Raw genomic sequence first — 14,793 nt, forward strand, 5'->3', positions numbered from 1 at the left:
CGGGATATTTGAATGTAGAATCTATCATGTTCTTGTATCTTCATATACATATACATATAGAAAAATTGGTTTATATTTTATGAAATACATTATAATAATATTGGTATATTACTAGAATATTATTCATTATATATATTGTATGTAATTTGATATTATACATAAATAATATTATTTATACTCTTAATAAAAGTATTAAACATATGTAAGTAATAAATATTTTTAATGATCGAGTAATTAATAAGTTTAGATTAAATTTATATCGAATTATTCGCGTATTTTTTTAAAATAAAGAAATTAATTAGTCGGTCTTTTAAGATTTGATAATAGCAAATTTATTTGATTTTTAAATTTCAACATAAAATCTTTCATAGTGCAAGTTCGATCACAACTGTTTCGCTGATCGATTGATATTTAGGGAATTTTTGGACGAGAAATTTGTATTCTTATTGCTAACGCATGGAAAATATACTTTTCTTTAAAACTTACGCAGAACATAAGCAACAAAAAATCAGTGAAAAGTGAATCGCTCGATCACAGTTGAGACGTTAACATTAGTCTTATAAAAATTAACTGTATTTGTATATGTGTGAGATACAGATTGCGGAGAAATGTACCGATCTAATAATTTATATGTAAATGCAATTGACATATATATGGTAATAGTAATTAAATGACACATATTTATGCAAATCTATTTTAAAATGAATTTGTTATATAAATTATAAAAGAAAAAGAACGTGTAAATAAGTAATATTTTAATTTAAAGTGGAAAATACAATACAACAGTTTTCCTTAATACCAACCGATTTAGAAATATGAAATCTATTTGACTAGATTTCATCGTTTCACAAACGATTGTACTTAATACAAAAATGAAGGAAATGCTAGTAATAGTTTTGCTGCTGTATGTTAAAAATGGCGTACACAGAATTTTATCTCCTAATTGCGAAATTGTCCTCCCACCGATGCTAAATGTCCATAAAAATGTCTCGGGAACTGTGATAGAAACTGAAACAGTCGGCTTAGTCCTCTTCTCTCTCATTGGAAAATGCACAGTCTTCGTTTCTGAAGCTTCTCCTCCTCTGAAATATTGTCTCACGCTTTACAGTTTTTATTGTAAATTGTCCACTACCTACGCAATTGTTAATAATAATAAATCGTTTCTGTCACAGTTCGCGCACAAATTACTCGGCGATTAAATTAAGTTATACTTAATAGCTATTCTTTCCTTTATACATTATCTCTCGTCTTGAAAAGAACCAATGTAAACCCGGTACTATTCGCTTCTCAACTTTTCCAGGAAGTCCGCTCCTGCACATGTTTAGGAACTACTTGGCAGCAAATATGATGACACAAGCGATTCGTACAAAACGGGTATGTGTTCTATTTATAATCATCATCTCTCTTCTTATTTATGATCTAGTAATTATTCTAAGCGTGTTTTCCTTCTCCTTCCCTCTATTTTTAATGAATAATGCTCAAAGTTTCTATACAAACATCATATTGGTTCTTCACGAAAATTACTGTTGCTACAATTTAAATTAACATGACAATGATTCACACGATGGAACTAAACGCTCGCTCTTCTCTGACTTTCTCTCTCTCTCTCTCTCTCTCTCTCTCTCTCTCTCTCTCTCTTCCTCCCTTTCTCTTTCTCTTTTCCTCGTTTTCTCTTCTCTTCGTACAATGTCAAGAATTTAAGAGCGTCGAGACAATGAACGAATCGAAAAAGTTATGAGCGGCTTTGTAGAACGTATTCTTCCTCGCGCGACAACATATTGAGGAAACAGAGATATAAAAAATATTTTATTTAAATCTTTAAGAACGAAATTAGGAATTGCGAGTAATGAAAGGAAGTATTCTAGGCTACTCCGAAGATAATTTTAACGTTTCCCGTTATTATAGTTGAGAGCTCGTAATGGTGCTTTAAACGTGGACGCAGATTGTTGCTGAATCTGATATGCTACAGGATGAATTTTAAAGCCGTATAATCTGGAAAATAAAAACTATCTTTTAATTTCATATTCTATATACGCGAAAAATTTAGTCTCACACATTTAGAATGAAAACGTGCTACATATACTTAAGTAAATGCAATAAAATAAGTTGCATATATCGGCAAAAAAAGATTAAAGTTGATCATCAGTCAATCATCTCTATCTTTTATATTTAATGATTATTTTGTTCATATAGACAATAATGAATAAAAATAGATAAATCTAATCATTCAAGATTGATAGAATCTACAGAAAAAAATTTAGAACCTATTAGTACAGTATGTACAATAATACTAAGATCCCTTAGTAAAAGTGAATATTATTTATACATTTGCATAATATATTTATTACATAAATATGATTTCATTTTATTTATATAATTTAATCATAAAATAACGAAATTCTAGTTTAAAATTTTCCTAACCAAAAACAGTATTTTGAACTTTAATCTCTTTTACCATGCAATTAATTATTCCATTACTAAAAATACTTTTATACGTTGATGTGTAATCTGATATTTACCTAGGTACAAATTGATTTGCTGCACGTTTTGGTCTATATTCAGGGTGGACCATGAATAGCATATGTGGAAATCCCGTTCCAAAATACGCTCCGTCAGTATGATGATGTCTCGAGCTCTTCGGTGTATAAACGTCCATGCACTTAGGACAGTAACTCTTGACCATTGCCTCGCCAGGAACATCACTAAGCCCCAGTGGCAACATTGGTTGGGATTCACAATAAACTCGTGGACAATGACCAAAATCGCCCGCTTGATACTTTTCGATCATTTGAGCAATACCACGATTGGTAAGTATATAACGTGCGTGGATGAGACCGTAGAGCATCTCCGCAGCCTGCTCGATTAAGTCTGATTGATTTGGATTATCGTCCAGATCATCATCTAACAAATAAAAATTGAACAAGAAATATTAGAAGTAATCATATGACATATATCTTTGTTTGTCTTCAATTTATTTGATACACTCAATAATAATTTAATTTATTGCTTAATAATTTATTATTAAAACAACTTACCAGGTTCAAGATCAAGAATCATATCTAATGCCTGACGATAATGTGGTACTTGTTCATTCAACCCCGTTAAATTAAATTTATCTTGAATATAGTCCTCATCCACCTAGATAAGATTTAAATGAAATAAATAAATAGTAAAAAGGTCTCATATTTTATTCTTGCATCCAGAAATATGCTAGAAAGAAATTAGAAATACACTTTTAATAATAAATAAACTTTGTCCACTAAGCAATATCTTCATAAATTCATAATCCATCACTAAACAAATGGAGATCTATCTGTTTATTGTGTTATTTTTTTGTGACTCTTAATTAATTTTTAACGGTGATGCAGATTAAATGATAAATTAATGATACAAAATATATGAAAATGCAGTACTTAATGCTTAATGAGACATAATTTGCATGGAAAGTTAGGATTTAAAGTGTACAATTATTATAATAAAAAATAAAGTTAAAAAAAGAAATTGTATATTTTAAAGCACAGCATCAATTATACATGTAATAAGATAGCTAATGAAACGATTATGAATAGGAAAACAAAGTAATATTTCTTGTAATCCTGATTCTTGTTTATTTATATTAATTATGCCAAAAGAACGTAAGAATAATTTGGCTTTCCAGTGTTAAACACAAGTCTGTTTTTCACTCCTTTCTTTTGCCAAATATCAAACATATATTTATTCCACTTTAAATTCTAAAAGTACGTACTAATTAAGCTATAGAAAACAGGTTTGAATCACATGTTCCAACATGCTCTTACCATAACTCCTATTCATTCTACGTGTTCATTGGAGTAAAGAGGAGCTAATAGTAGAAGCATGTTGAAACATGTTGGAGCATATAATGTGAAACTTTAGACTTCATGTAGAAAAAAACCTTATAAATTTTAGACAGATAGAAAATTGACCAATCTCATTGTTCAAATATGATCTGTTAATTTCTATTCTATGTAAGATTATGGAACATTCTAGCATCATGAACACAACGAAATATATGACTTTGAAATAAAAACTAAAGTGAAAAGGAAAAAGTTAAACCATGCAAGTTCTGCTTTAAAAAAAAACAGTTCTAATGCAATTAACAATAAAAAAAACTAACCTATAATTCGTACGATTAGAAAAATTTAAAGATTTAATTTGTCTAAAAAAAAATATGTATAAAAATGTGTCAAAAGGTATTGCTGAGTTTTTAAATACACCGAAGGTAACATTGATGTTGCGCTCCTGATCACTCACCTCGCAAAAGAACTCGTTCCCGCGTAAACCACAGAACCACGAGATCCAGGACACCTCCTCGGAGCTGCTCATTTTCCTGCGGCAGAAGAAACCGAGGGGAGAATTCCGTTATTAAGTATTAGGCGTAGTAAATGGGGAGAAAAGCGACCAAGGCCCGATGAAGAGGTTGCACGTGTCACGCTCAGTCACGCTTTCTCGTTCGCTCGATGGCTCCTTCACACGGTGTGTGAACGCGTCGTCGTCGTCGTCGTCGTCGTCGTCGTCGTCGTTGCCCACATTGTGTGCAGGCAAAATTGGTTAGAACAGCGCGAACGCGGGATGCGACAGGGGGAGACGGAGGTAAGAATAACGGACGGACGTACAGACAGATAAACGTAGGACGGAGGGTAGCGCGGGGGGGTGTGCAATGGAGCTCGCTTTACTAGGCAAGATGCCCGACAAGTTACGGCCCGTCCGGCGCGTTCACACCTACGTTTCCGTGGTCATTGCTGCTTCGTCAGCTGTTTTTCGAGCACGATGCACAGTGGGACGCGGCCAGGAAGCGCATTACTCGTGCAAATTGCCAACGCGGAGCACAGCTACCCGACGAAAAACCAAAAATAAACAGCCCTCGCGGCTTACCTTTTGGTGCTTTGATTAGCCACGCTTGCTCAACCGAACGGAGTATAGCTGGCGCTGTCGGTGCGCGCGCATCACCTCTGCCATCTTCCGGCGCATCGCGAAACGTTACAAGATTTGTTTAATGGTGGATTCACACCATTCACTCTGCGCACGATATCCAATAAAAGAATTCAATTCTAGTTAGCGACATTTTTGTCTCTAGGAGATAAACTCTTCTATTAGATATCAGATGTCATATATATATATCGGATATTATATGTAGTATGAATCCAGTATAATGTTGGATTCATCATTACGATTGGCGATTGCTAGAAATTTGAACAAGGGAAGCAATACCTTTCTAATTGGTTCAATAGACGCAAATGCGAACATAGTAGTCGCCAATCCATTAATGATACACGTATAAAGGGCGGTATTTATAGTCGATTCTTATATTCTTAAGATCTTCTTAAGTACAATCTTAAGATGATGATCAATCAGAGGGTCATATTAGCATCTTAAAACATTGGCTGCGTTCAACAGAGAAAACAGTTTTGTAACTGTTGTAAAATTTTATAATATAATAGTTGCAAAGCTGTTTTCCCTGCTGAACGCGACCATTGCTTAAGATCGTGAAATAAAAACGAATTATGAATATCGGCCTACAATATAGGTCTGTTTAATAAAGTCAAATATGATTTGTTAATTTTTTCTCTATCTATTATAAAATCTCAGAATGATTCTAACATCCTCTGGACATAAAATTAACATGAACCAACAAAAACAATTGTATTTTTCTTAATATTTCATAAGGCCTACACACAATGACGAAAATATTAAGAATAAGAACAAACATTAAGATTTTATCCTATTAGAAACCGTTTATTTTGGTATAACAGGTTTCTGATAGATTGAGGAGAGTCTCAGATGCACATGTCTCAATTGGATACATCCACTCATATAACTAGTAATTACAACCGATGAGAAGTTATTATCTCGTTTTTATTAATTAGCAATGTAATAGATAATCAATTAGAGAATCAATTGTATATTTTGAAGCAAAAATGGTAAAAAAACAAATTCATTAAATGCTGACTAATGAATCATAAATATTCTAATATCAATGAGCAAATTCATTATATGTTGATCAACAAATTACAAATATTCCAATAAATATTTTAATTCTTTTGGTCAGTACTCTTTAATAAATTGACTCCTTAATGAATTTTTGTAATTTTTCATTTTATTTTAAGAATTATAATAAATTCCCAATGGACTGATTGTGTATTTTAAAATAAGGTGAAAATTATAAAAACAAACCAATTCATTAAGTGCTGTTAATTCATTAAGTAATCAATAAAATATTCTAATTTGTTCATTTTTTAATTTTTATCTCATTTCAAGACACACAATTAATTCACTGGGGCTTATTATGATTCTTGAAATGAAGAAAATTCATTAAGTGTTTTTTAATCAATATGAAATTATTCTACATTCTAGTAAATTCGCTTACTTTTATAGATTTTATCTTGTTTCAAGAATCATAATAAGTCCTCCGGAAATTAATTGTGCCACATTATTCTTAATTTTATTCTTGGTTTAATATAAGATAAAACATAATTAAAGGTTTCAAAAAACATTCCAAAGATTACAACAGAGACTTTAGGTTTGTTTGCATCGCATGCTTCAACATGCTCCTACTTCTTCCAATCGTAGTTTCCACTCAAACGCGCTCGTTAGAGTAAGTAGGAGCTATGGAGAAACATGTTGGAGTATGCAACGCGAACAAATCTTTTTATAACACATAGTGCACAAGAGAATCAACCAAAAAATTCTTCTTTTCTGTGAAATGGAAGAAAAGAAAGGATTATGATTGATTAATTCTTTTATATACTGTGTATTGTGTTATACAAAAATCTGTACAGAGCCTCTATTCTGACTGTGTTCCCAAATTGACTGCCAGTACTGAAAATCTATAGTGCACGTAACGTCAACTGTAGCATTTTCAGTAAATTTGAAACACAGCCTTTGTAACTCTTTAATACCCATTTCCATCAATGTAAATTAACTTAAATTAACTTAATCTCGATTCAACTTACTCGTTTTTTTCTAATCTTTTTTTTCTAATCTTTAAAACTAGAAAAAGACGAAGAGTAAGTTAAAACGATTAAAGTTAATCTACATTGGTAGAAACAAGCACAAACAGTAACGACATTATTGCACAGATTTTATGATAGAAAAAGCTGTGCAACGATGTCGTTACTTTTAACGAATTATAGAGGGTACCTGCTGCCGTAACCATTAAATTAAAATAACATAAGACTCGTTGCAAAGACACGATGTAAAATATATATTCTTCTTTTCAAAAAGAGAAATCATTAATATTAGTAAATAATATATCTGAAATGAGCTTCAGAAACTCTTTCTTCATTAATGCTAGTATTATTTCTTTCACTTTCTATATAATTTATGATTTTTCGTATATACCTTTCAAGATTTGTATTCCTACAGCTTTCCGTTACTTCTAATATTTCATCGTCTTCATCACTGTTTTCAGAAGAATCTATTAATTTTTGCATAAGTGCAACTGCTGCTAATGCTATTCCTAATATTGCTGTTTCCATCGTGGCTGCTGTTAATACCAATCTCTTCTACGATCTCGTTCTATCTGCTGTTAAGTTTGATTTCAGCAGAGTAGTAGGGAGCCTATAACCAGAGTGACGTCATACGGGTAACACTTGTGATTGGTCCGCCATGTTTTAGCCATTCCCTCCAATTTTTTAAACGCATTATTTTCTAAATTTTGAATTCATGCTAGAAAATGCTCAAAAATTGACAAATTAAAAAATGATAATAAATAAATATTGTATATAAAATAATAATATATATAATATTGTATATAAAATAATAAAACTTTTTCATATTATTTATTATAAAATTTCATTTATTTTGTATTATTGCAATATTGTATACATTTAATATTGCACATTACTTTATACAAAACGTTATTTATTGCACATTATTTGCGCTATGTCGAAAACAAAATTTATTTTAAATAATATAAGAGAAAATAAATCGCAAAATGAAACATATTTTACTTAAAAGAATGATACATCGTCATAGATTTACTGTCATAATATTTGCGATTCGGTAATACAATTCTACGCTTATTTTTAAATTTTAAACGCACTGTAGCAAATTTTTTAAATAGCTTTAAACACAAATTATGACAATCAAGAATATGATCTGTGGGAACAGAATCTAATTTATTAACTAAAAAGGTATGTAAATTTACATTACGTATTTTTTTAAAGTAAAGACTATAATGTCTAAATATTTTCCAATTGTAAGAAAACTTGAAATGTTACCTTATTAACAAAGTATAACGTATTTGCGTTGTAACATTTAATTCTCACCAGAAAATTTAAAATTTAATGATTTTTTTGAGCCAACAGATTCTATGCAATTACTACATGAGGTACATGTTTTTTTAAGAGATGCCAAACAATATCCTGCAACATTATATAAATATCATTCATCTCTTTGTTATTATATGTTATTGTTAAATTATTATCAAAAGGAGGAATTTGAGACGACCAGTAAAAAAAAATTGAAAATTGCGATGTTCTAAAAGATATTCTAATAAATTAATAATTGATGTTGTAGAGAGTATGATGCCTCTTTGTATAGGTTTAAATTTATCTTCACTATCTATTTTTATTTTCGTAAAAAGATCTATTATTTCACGAAGAAAAGAATGTTAGCATTGTATATTTCTTTATTTCTTATACCCAATGTTGTACAACATGTTTTAGAAGTCATTAATGAGAACCACTTAGATAATTGTTTAACAAACCATGGGGTTGTAATATATTCTGGCTTATGATTTTCATTAACTAAAAATTCTAATGCACTACTGACATGGGTTGAAAAAACATTTTTTGCTTTGTTTATATGCATTTTATTGTAAGTATTAGTAGTTTTGATATCATCAATATTTAATCTAGGCGTCAGAAAAAATTCGAGATCTTTCTGAGATTCTATTAATTCATTAAAATATTTAATTTCAACTCTGTTACATGTAATTTATACTTATTAAAAAATTCTTCTGGCAAGATAAAAAATTTGTTGTTAAGTAATGATTCTTTTACATTTTTCAAAAGACATCTGCAATAAAATATAGGAATCTATTAGGATCAGAAGGATGGGAAATACAATTTCTAACGTCTGAATATCGTCCCATATTTATCCCACAACATTTCCATAGTTTGTCATTTCCAGGATCCATATCAGAAGTTATATAATTAACATGAAGACCAATTATTTCAACTTTATGAATTATCTGTAAAATGATATCTTTTAAAACTGCTCCATCAAATGAGTCGCCTGTATAAAAATAATTCACAATATGCTTCCATCGATTAGCTGTACCTGTTAACATTAATGTTAAAGCATGCGTTGCATCTTCTTTATTTGGAATGTTATATTTCCTAGTTTTCGTTGAAGAATCATAAACATGTTGTTGGTGTTATACTTATTTCATCAATAACAAGCCCACATTCTTTATCAATGTCATTTTGAAAAGAAGATACTTTAAATTATAAAAAATCGAACATTTCGTTTGAAATATCACTCTCAAATTTTAAATTTTCCAATCTTCGTTGTAAAGTGCGCAAACTTGGAAGTGGTATTTTTTGTTGTAGAAGCTCTTCATAACCATTAATACCACAAATAAATCTCAATCTAAGTGCACGTTGAACAGTTTCATTAAGCCAATTTGTTTTTCGTTTTTTTGTTAATAAAACTTTAATTTGATCTTCATTGAATACTTCTTTTAAAGCTTTTTTATATTGATCATTATTATTTTTATTTTCAAGTCTTAATATTCTAGCTCTTAAAGCACTTATTTTTTTGCGCATAAGAATTAAATGGATTTGCATTTTTCGATTTATTTCTTCTAATTTTTTGTTTTTATCTTTTTCTTTTTTTCCATCGATTTCTGTTATACTTGAAGTACATTTTGTTGATGTATTAGGATTGATTATTGATGCATTAACTTCAATGGTTTCATTTATAGGTATCTAAAAGACATATTTATTATAAATATATATATACTTGTTTATAAATATATATACTTCTTTCATTGATTTTTATCACTTTTATTGATTTTACCTGTTCATCATTTACTATAATTTGATCTTCTTTGCAATCGTCAGAAATAAACCTACATTTATCCTCAACTACATCAAAATTTTGATTATTAAAAGGTACTTTCTTCTTTACAAAGTATCCGAAAATTGTTGGCACTGCATTTAGTTTTAATTTCTTTTTATTATCCATTCTCTGTTCCCACATTTTAGGAGCAAAATGCATCTGTAATAATATAAAAGAAATAAAAAATTCAAAAAAATATTATATATACTAGTATATACCATTTCATAAAATATTATATATTAAATATCGTAATTATCATATTATTTGATTTATACTTACAATGCAATGATATATAATTGAAAAGATTATGACAAAAAGAGAAAGAATTAAATTCGTAACCAATGTGATGACCTATACATATACTTAGTGTCAAGACACCGTGCCTTCAGATATTATAATTAATCTTTTATGTTACATTTTTATTTTAATATTTTAAATACATTATTTATGAAGAATAAATTACTTTACCTCACATACTGATGAATTTTTTGACGGTGTCCAATTTTTATATTTGCCGTTTATACTCTTTAACCAATTCATTCGGCGTTCTGTATCTTTCGGAATTATTTTCATAACATATCCTTTTTTTAATGAATTGTTACAAAACGGTATTGTACATCCAACCATATTTCTAAAATAATTTCGATAATTTTATTTTTATCAATATACCTTTACGTATCTATGTCGTTCAATGCTGTTGCACCTAACCCTAAAATTGACAGTCTGTTGGATAGACTGAGACCGTATATCTCTTTCTCTCTCGCAGAATTTCGCTAAAACATGGTGTCATCTCTCGTATGACGCCACTCTGATTATAGGCTCTCTACAGCATAGAACTTATACTACTGGAAGGGAATGGCCCATCCAAACAACGAGTGAAAGTGCAAGATCTCAGAGACAGAAGATATGGGTCATCTAAAAAGTATCCGCGGTACTTTGTCACTAGATATATGACCATCAACACCATCTAGTGACAAAAAACCGCGGATACTTTTTAGATGACCCAATATATTGTATTGTACAATACAATACAATACAATATTTCTGTATACATTTCTGTCCTGCTTAGTAACTTTTCTTCTTTCTGTCAAAAAAGGATAGAAGAGGATAAAAAGATATTTCTGTCCTTTAGGTACGATTACATAGAGCGCTTACGCGGTACAGTAACTAATAGTACAGTAACTAACTAGGCAACTAGGAAACGCGTCACAGTGGATGCTTTCCAATTACAATATCCCTAGACACTTTCGTGCACACGGCGATACAAGATGCGTTTCAATTGTTTGTTCTTCTTTTATCGTCGACACATGCTACACATCTGGGGATCGATTCTGTATCTTGAAATGAAGTGAAAATTACAAAAGTGAGCGAATTTACTAGAATACTAATAATTTCATTGGTTAACATCTAGTAAATTTATTCATTTTTGTAATTTTTACTTTGTTTGAAGATATATTGTAGAATCGACCCTCTGTACTCAGTCGAGAGCTGTGTAAGCTTGTATTTTAGTGACAATTACATGTTACTAAGAGGCTCCACACAATAAAAGGAATAGGAAACAGAGAACAGAGAATAAGAATTTCAACCTATCAGAAATCATGTATTGTGGAATACACAGTTTCTGATAGGTTGAAATTTTTATTCTCTGTCCTCTGTTCCTTTTATTGTGTGGAGCCCTTTATAGTTTCTTATTGGCACAAGAGTCATTCTATCCTTGTTCAATAAGAAACAATCAGTAAGAAACAAAAACGGAATGACTCTTGTGTCGATTTATACCTCGCTAGAAAGCTTCCATGAGCTGATATGAATTCTAGGGTTATTCTTTCTGCACTCTCTGAACTAATGCAATAAGTTGAAACGTTATTTATTTCACTTCAAATTATTGCATCGTGTTTATCAATCTAGAGAGTGCAGGAATAAAAAACAAATCTTCTGATCTTCTGATTGAAGTTGATTGAAGCCGTGTTCCGATATCATTCGATATTGCCAGTACCGAACATTGCTAGTACCGAAAATCTACACAGTACTTGTAGCATAACCTATAGATTTTCAAAACCGGCAGTGTATATCGGAACACAGCATAATTAGAACCATAGATTATTACAGAGGCGCCACAGTATATAACTAGTGAGTCCTAAATAGCATATAAGCTGCCCTCTATATTGAGATGATATATTTTTATTATTTTAATTATTAAAATTACAATATTTACTAATAATACAATTGGTAGTAAACAAAGTAGTAAATATATATTGTAATGAATAATGGAAAAAAAATTAAAAGAAAATCTCCCCGACGGGGAATCGAACCCCGGTCTCCCGCGTGACAGGCGGGGATACTAACCACTATACTATCGAGGATTTCTGAACACAAGCTTGAAAAATTACAGTCTAGTGATTAAGTATGTTATTTATGATAAATATAGAACATATATATCTTAGAATTTTAAATAATACGATTGAATTTGTTGTCTAAAGAAAACGTTAATATCGATATATTGTGTATTAATTATTTACATTTTCATAATAAAAAAGATATTTAATTATACTTATAATAATATAATGTTCAGAATTGAACAATAACACGTGATGTAACATTGTTACCATTGTAGCTATATTTGTAACTAATTAATTGGTTAATAAATTGGTAACGACGCTATATTTTTCATTTGTAACGATAATGATATATCCAATTAGTTTTTAAATAATGATAATCAGTATAATAATTATTATCATTATTTTGTACATGTATAATAAATATGTATGAAATGTGTATGTATAAGTGAATTAAAAAAAAAGAAGTATTACAATTAATCATGTTGTGAATTAATAATATATTTAATTGGATGTTATTCTAAAAAAACATTAGAAATGTTAGCAACTCGGTATTTTTTGAGAAATGATAACAAAATTCTTTTTCCAATAGGTAATGAATAACTTTTTAATGAATAACGGTAATAAATTATTTTTTTAAAAAGTTCCAGCTCTAATAATACTATTTGAATTAAATGTTTTGCGTAATCAAAATCTCTTCACACTTTTCAATCTTTTCTTTTATGTATGTATAAATAAGAATCTTTGTGCAAAAATATATATCTTTTTAACAATAATTTTATTTATAAATCAATAAAACAAAGAAAAGCTACAAAAATAATCAAGGTTTATGTATTAATTGTAACAATATTTCAAGAATCTCTTGTTTCTGTTTGGATACAGCGATCCTTTGTCTCCTTTCTTCGATTTCCAATTCAAGTCTTGCTTCGCGTTCTTTTTTTTCCATCTTAAATTTATCTTCCTCGAGTTGAATTCTCCTCTCCTCTAAGTGGAATTGTTTTTCTTGAAATTCTACTTCCTTCTTATGTCTTTCTTGCAAAAAATGCAATGTCGATTTCTTCAACGCATCGTGGCGTATTTTGTTTCTTATTGGACCTGTTCTCGATGGTGACATGGTTGGCGATTGCAATGGGCTCCCTGAAGTTAGTGGAGTCGACGACGAGGATGAAGATGATGAAGTTGGCGATGGTAAAGCAATTGGCAAGAATGTTGAAGACGTGAATGAAGGTATAGATGCTACCGTTGGTACAGTTGGTTCTTCTATTATCACTTCTAGGGTATCAGAAATGTTCTCTAAAGTCACATCCCTCTGTAGTCTTGATTTTTGTGTATTAGAGCCTTTGCCAGAACGCCTGAATTCTTTTTGCAAGTCTTGTATTTGCTGTAGCAATCCTTCTTTTTCATTGTACTGTTCCTCGGTCCCTGACCTAAAGATTAAGGAAGGTACAATAAAAACATTCAATAAATCTCTCAATCTCTTTATAACTATGAAGTTATGTTCATGTTTCAATAGAAAATAAAGTATTTTTATGTAATGAGTTTTTTTGCTGTTTTCTGATTGAATTAGTGTACGCTTTTGGAACTTAAAATGAAATAGGTATATGTTTATGATATTTGAAAGCGAGAAAATTCTAATGCAGTCTAGTGCAGGAACAGAAAACAGACCACATGTATCGCTAAATGAGAAGCTTCCAATATTATTTTAATATTAATGCATCTAAGGTTTCTTTCCTTTTTCAGAAGATACACTTGACACATTCTATCCTTCATTTCATTCTATGTATTCATACATAACAAAGATAGAATGACATGAATATAGACACAAAGATAGAAGACATTTGTGTCTTCTGCAAGGAAAATAATTTAAGAGGATACATTAATTATCAATGCATTTTATGTAATTAATTAAAATAAAGTGACATGTGCTTACTCACTTCTTCAAATGTGCGCGGCCTTCTCTAGTCCAGATTTTCAGCAGGTGATCGACGTGCTCCTTGACGCAACGTAAACTAAAGTTCTTTTGCGTCGCGTTCACGACTCGCTCGGCAACGGTTTTCCACCTGTCGCTCTCTTCATATGGGTTCTGCCTCGAGACCTCTCGTAAAAGTATCAAATCATCCAGAATTGTAAAGCGAAGCCGCTCTGGTTTCGCCATCGGGCTTGGTAATGGGCACTCTCATACGGATGTCTCGCCGTGTAGCAATCTTTGTCGTAGCCTTGTCGAAAAGCGCGAACGCTCTATCTTCCTCGCAATAACATAGCAACATGTCATTGTCGAGGAGAGATGTCTCCTCGTACAGTGCACGATGTACCTAGCTTTTTTGATGAAACTCAACATGGCGGATGTACTTTGAATTCTTGTATATTTAAATGA

General features: G+C 30.7%; 3 protein-coding genes and 1 non-coding gene across 7 annotated transcripts; all 4 read right to left on the reverse strand.

Moving 5' to 3' along the window:
- Positions 1–308: 308 nt before the first annotated feature.
- Positions 309–4,991, reverse strand: CkIIbeta (casein kinase II subunit beta). 2 transcript variants are annotated; one of them, XM_011062246.2, is made up of 5 exons: positions 4,894–4,991; positions 4,273–4,348; positions 3,036–3,138; positions 2,520–2,901; positions 309–1,992 (listed from the first exon to the last, which is right to left on the reverse strand). In XM_011062246.2, exons 2-5 carry the CDS (start codon positions 4,342–4,344, stop codon positions 1,884–1,886), a joined length of 666 nt encoding a protein of 221 aa, XP_011060548.1. In that variant the 5' UTR covers positions 4,345–4,348; positions 4,894–4,991; the 3' UTR covers positions 309–1,883. The 2 variants fall into 2 exon arrangements, with proteins under 2 accessions (XP_011060548.1, XP_011060536.1); XM_011062234.2 differs by lacking the exon at positions 4,894–4,991 and adding an exon at positions 4,745–4,887.
- A 3,818-nt stretch (positions 4,992–8,809) lies between these two features.
- Positions 8,810–11,037, reverse strand: LOC147910296 (uncharacterized). Of its 3 annotated transcripts, XR_015544447.1 has the most exons (6): positions 10,795–11,037; positions 10,555–10,717; positions 10,366–10,437; positions 10,045–10,245; positions 9,304–9,953; positions 8,810–9,214 (listed from the first exon to the last, which is right to left on the reverse strand). XR_015544447.1 is itself a non-coding variant. In XM_087404169.1 (4 exons), the coding sequence occupies exons 1-4, from the start codon at positions 10,711–10,713 to the stop codon at positions 9,471–9,473; spliced, it is 915 nt and encodes a 304-aa protein (XP_087260295.1). In that variant the 5' UTR covers positions 10,714–11,034; the 3' UTR covers positions 8,810–9,470. The 3 variants fall into 3 exon arrangements, 1 of the variants encoding a protein (XP_087260295.1); XR_015544448.1 differs by lacking the exon at positions 10,366–10,437 and having other exon boundaries at positions 10,555–11,026; XM_087404169.1 differs by having other exon boundaries at positions 8,810–9,953; positions 10,555–11,034.
- Positions 11,038–12,374: 1,337 nt separating this feature from the next.
- Positions 12,375–12,446, reverse strand: TRNAD-GUC (transfer RNA aspartic acid (anticodon GUC)). The gene has a single exon. It is a non-coding gene; the product is annotated as a tRNA-Asp (tRNA).
- Positions 12,447–13,178: 732 nt separating this feature from the next.
- LOC105149650 (uncharacterized) lies at positions 13,179–14,745 on the reverse strand. Its single transcript, XM_011062220.2, has 2 exons — positions 14,354–14,745; positions 13,179–13,846 (listed from the first exon to the last, which is right to left on the reverse strand). Exons 1-2 carry the CDS (start codon positions 14,572–14,574, stop codon positions 13,240–13,242), a joined length of 828 nt encoding a protein of 275 aa, XP_011060522.1. The 5' UTR covers positions 14,575–14,745; the 3' UTR covers positions 13,179–13,239.
- Positions 14,746–14,793: the final 48 nt, after the last annotated feature.

Source organism: Acromyrmex echinatior, chromosome 3, assembly GCF_024713525.1.
Source record: "Acromyrmex echinatior isolate Ae372 chromosome 3, ASM2471352v2, whole genome shotgun sequence".
Classification (NCBI taxonomy): Eukaryota; Metazoa; Arthropoda; class Insecta; order Hymenoptera; family Formicidae; genus Acromyrmex; species Acromyrmex echinatior.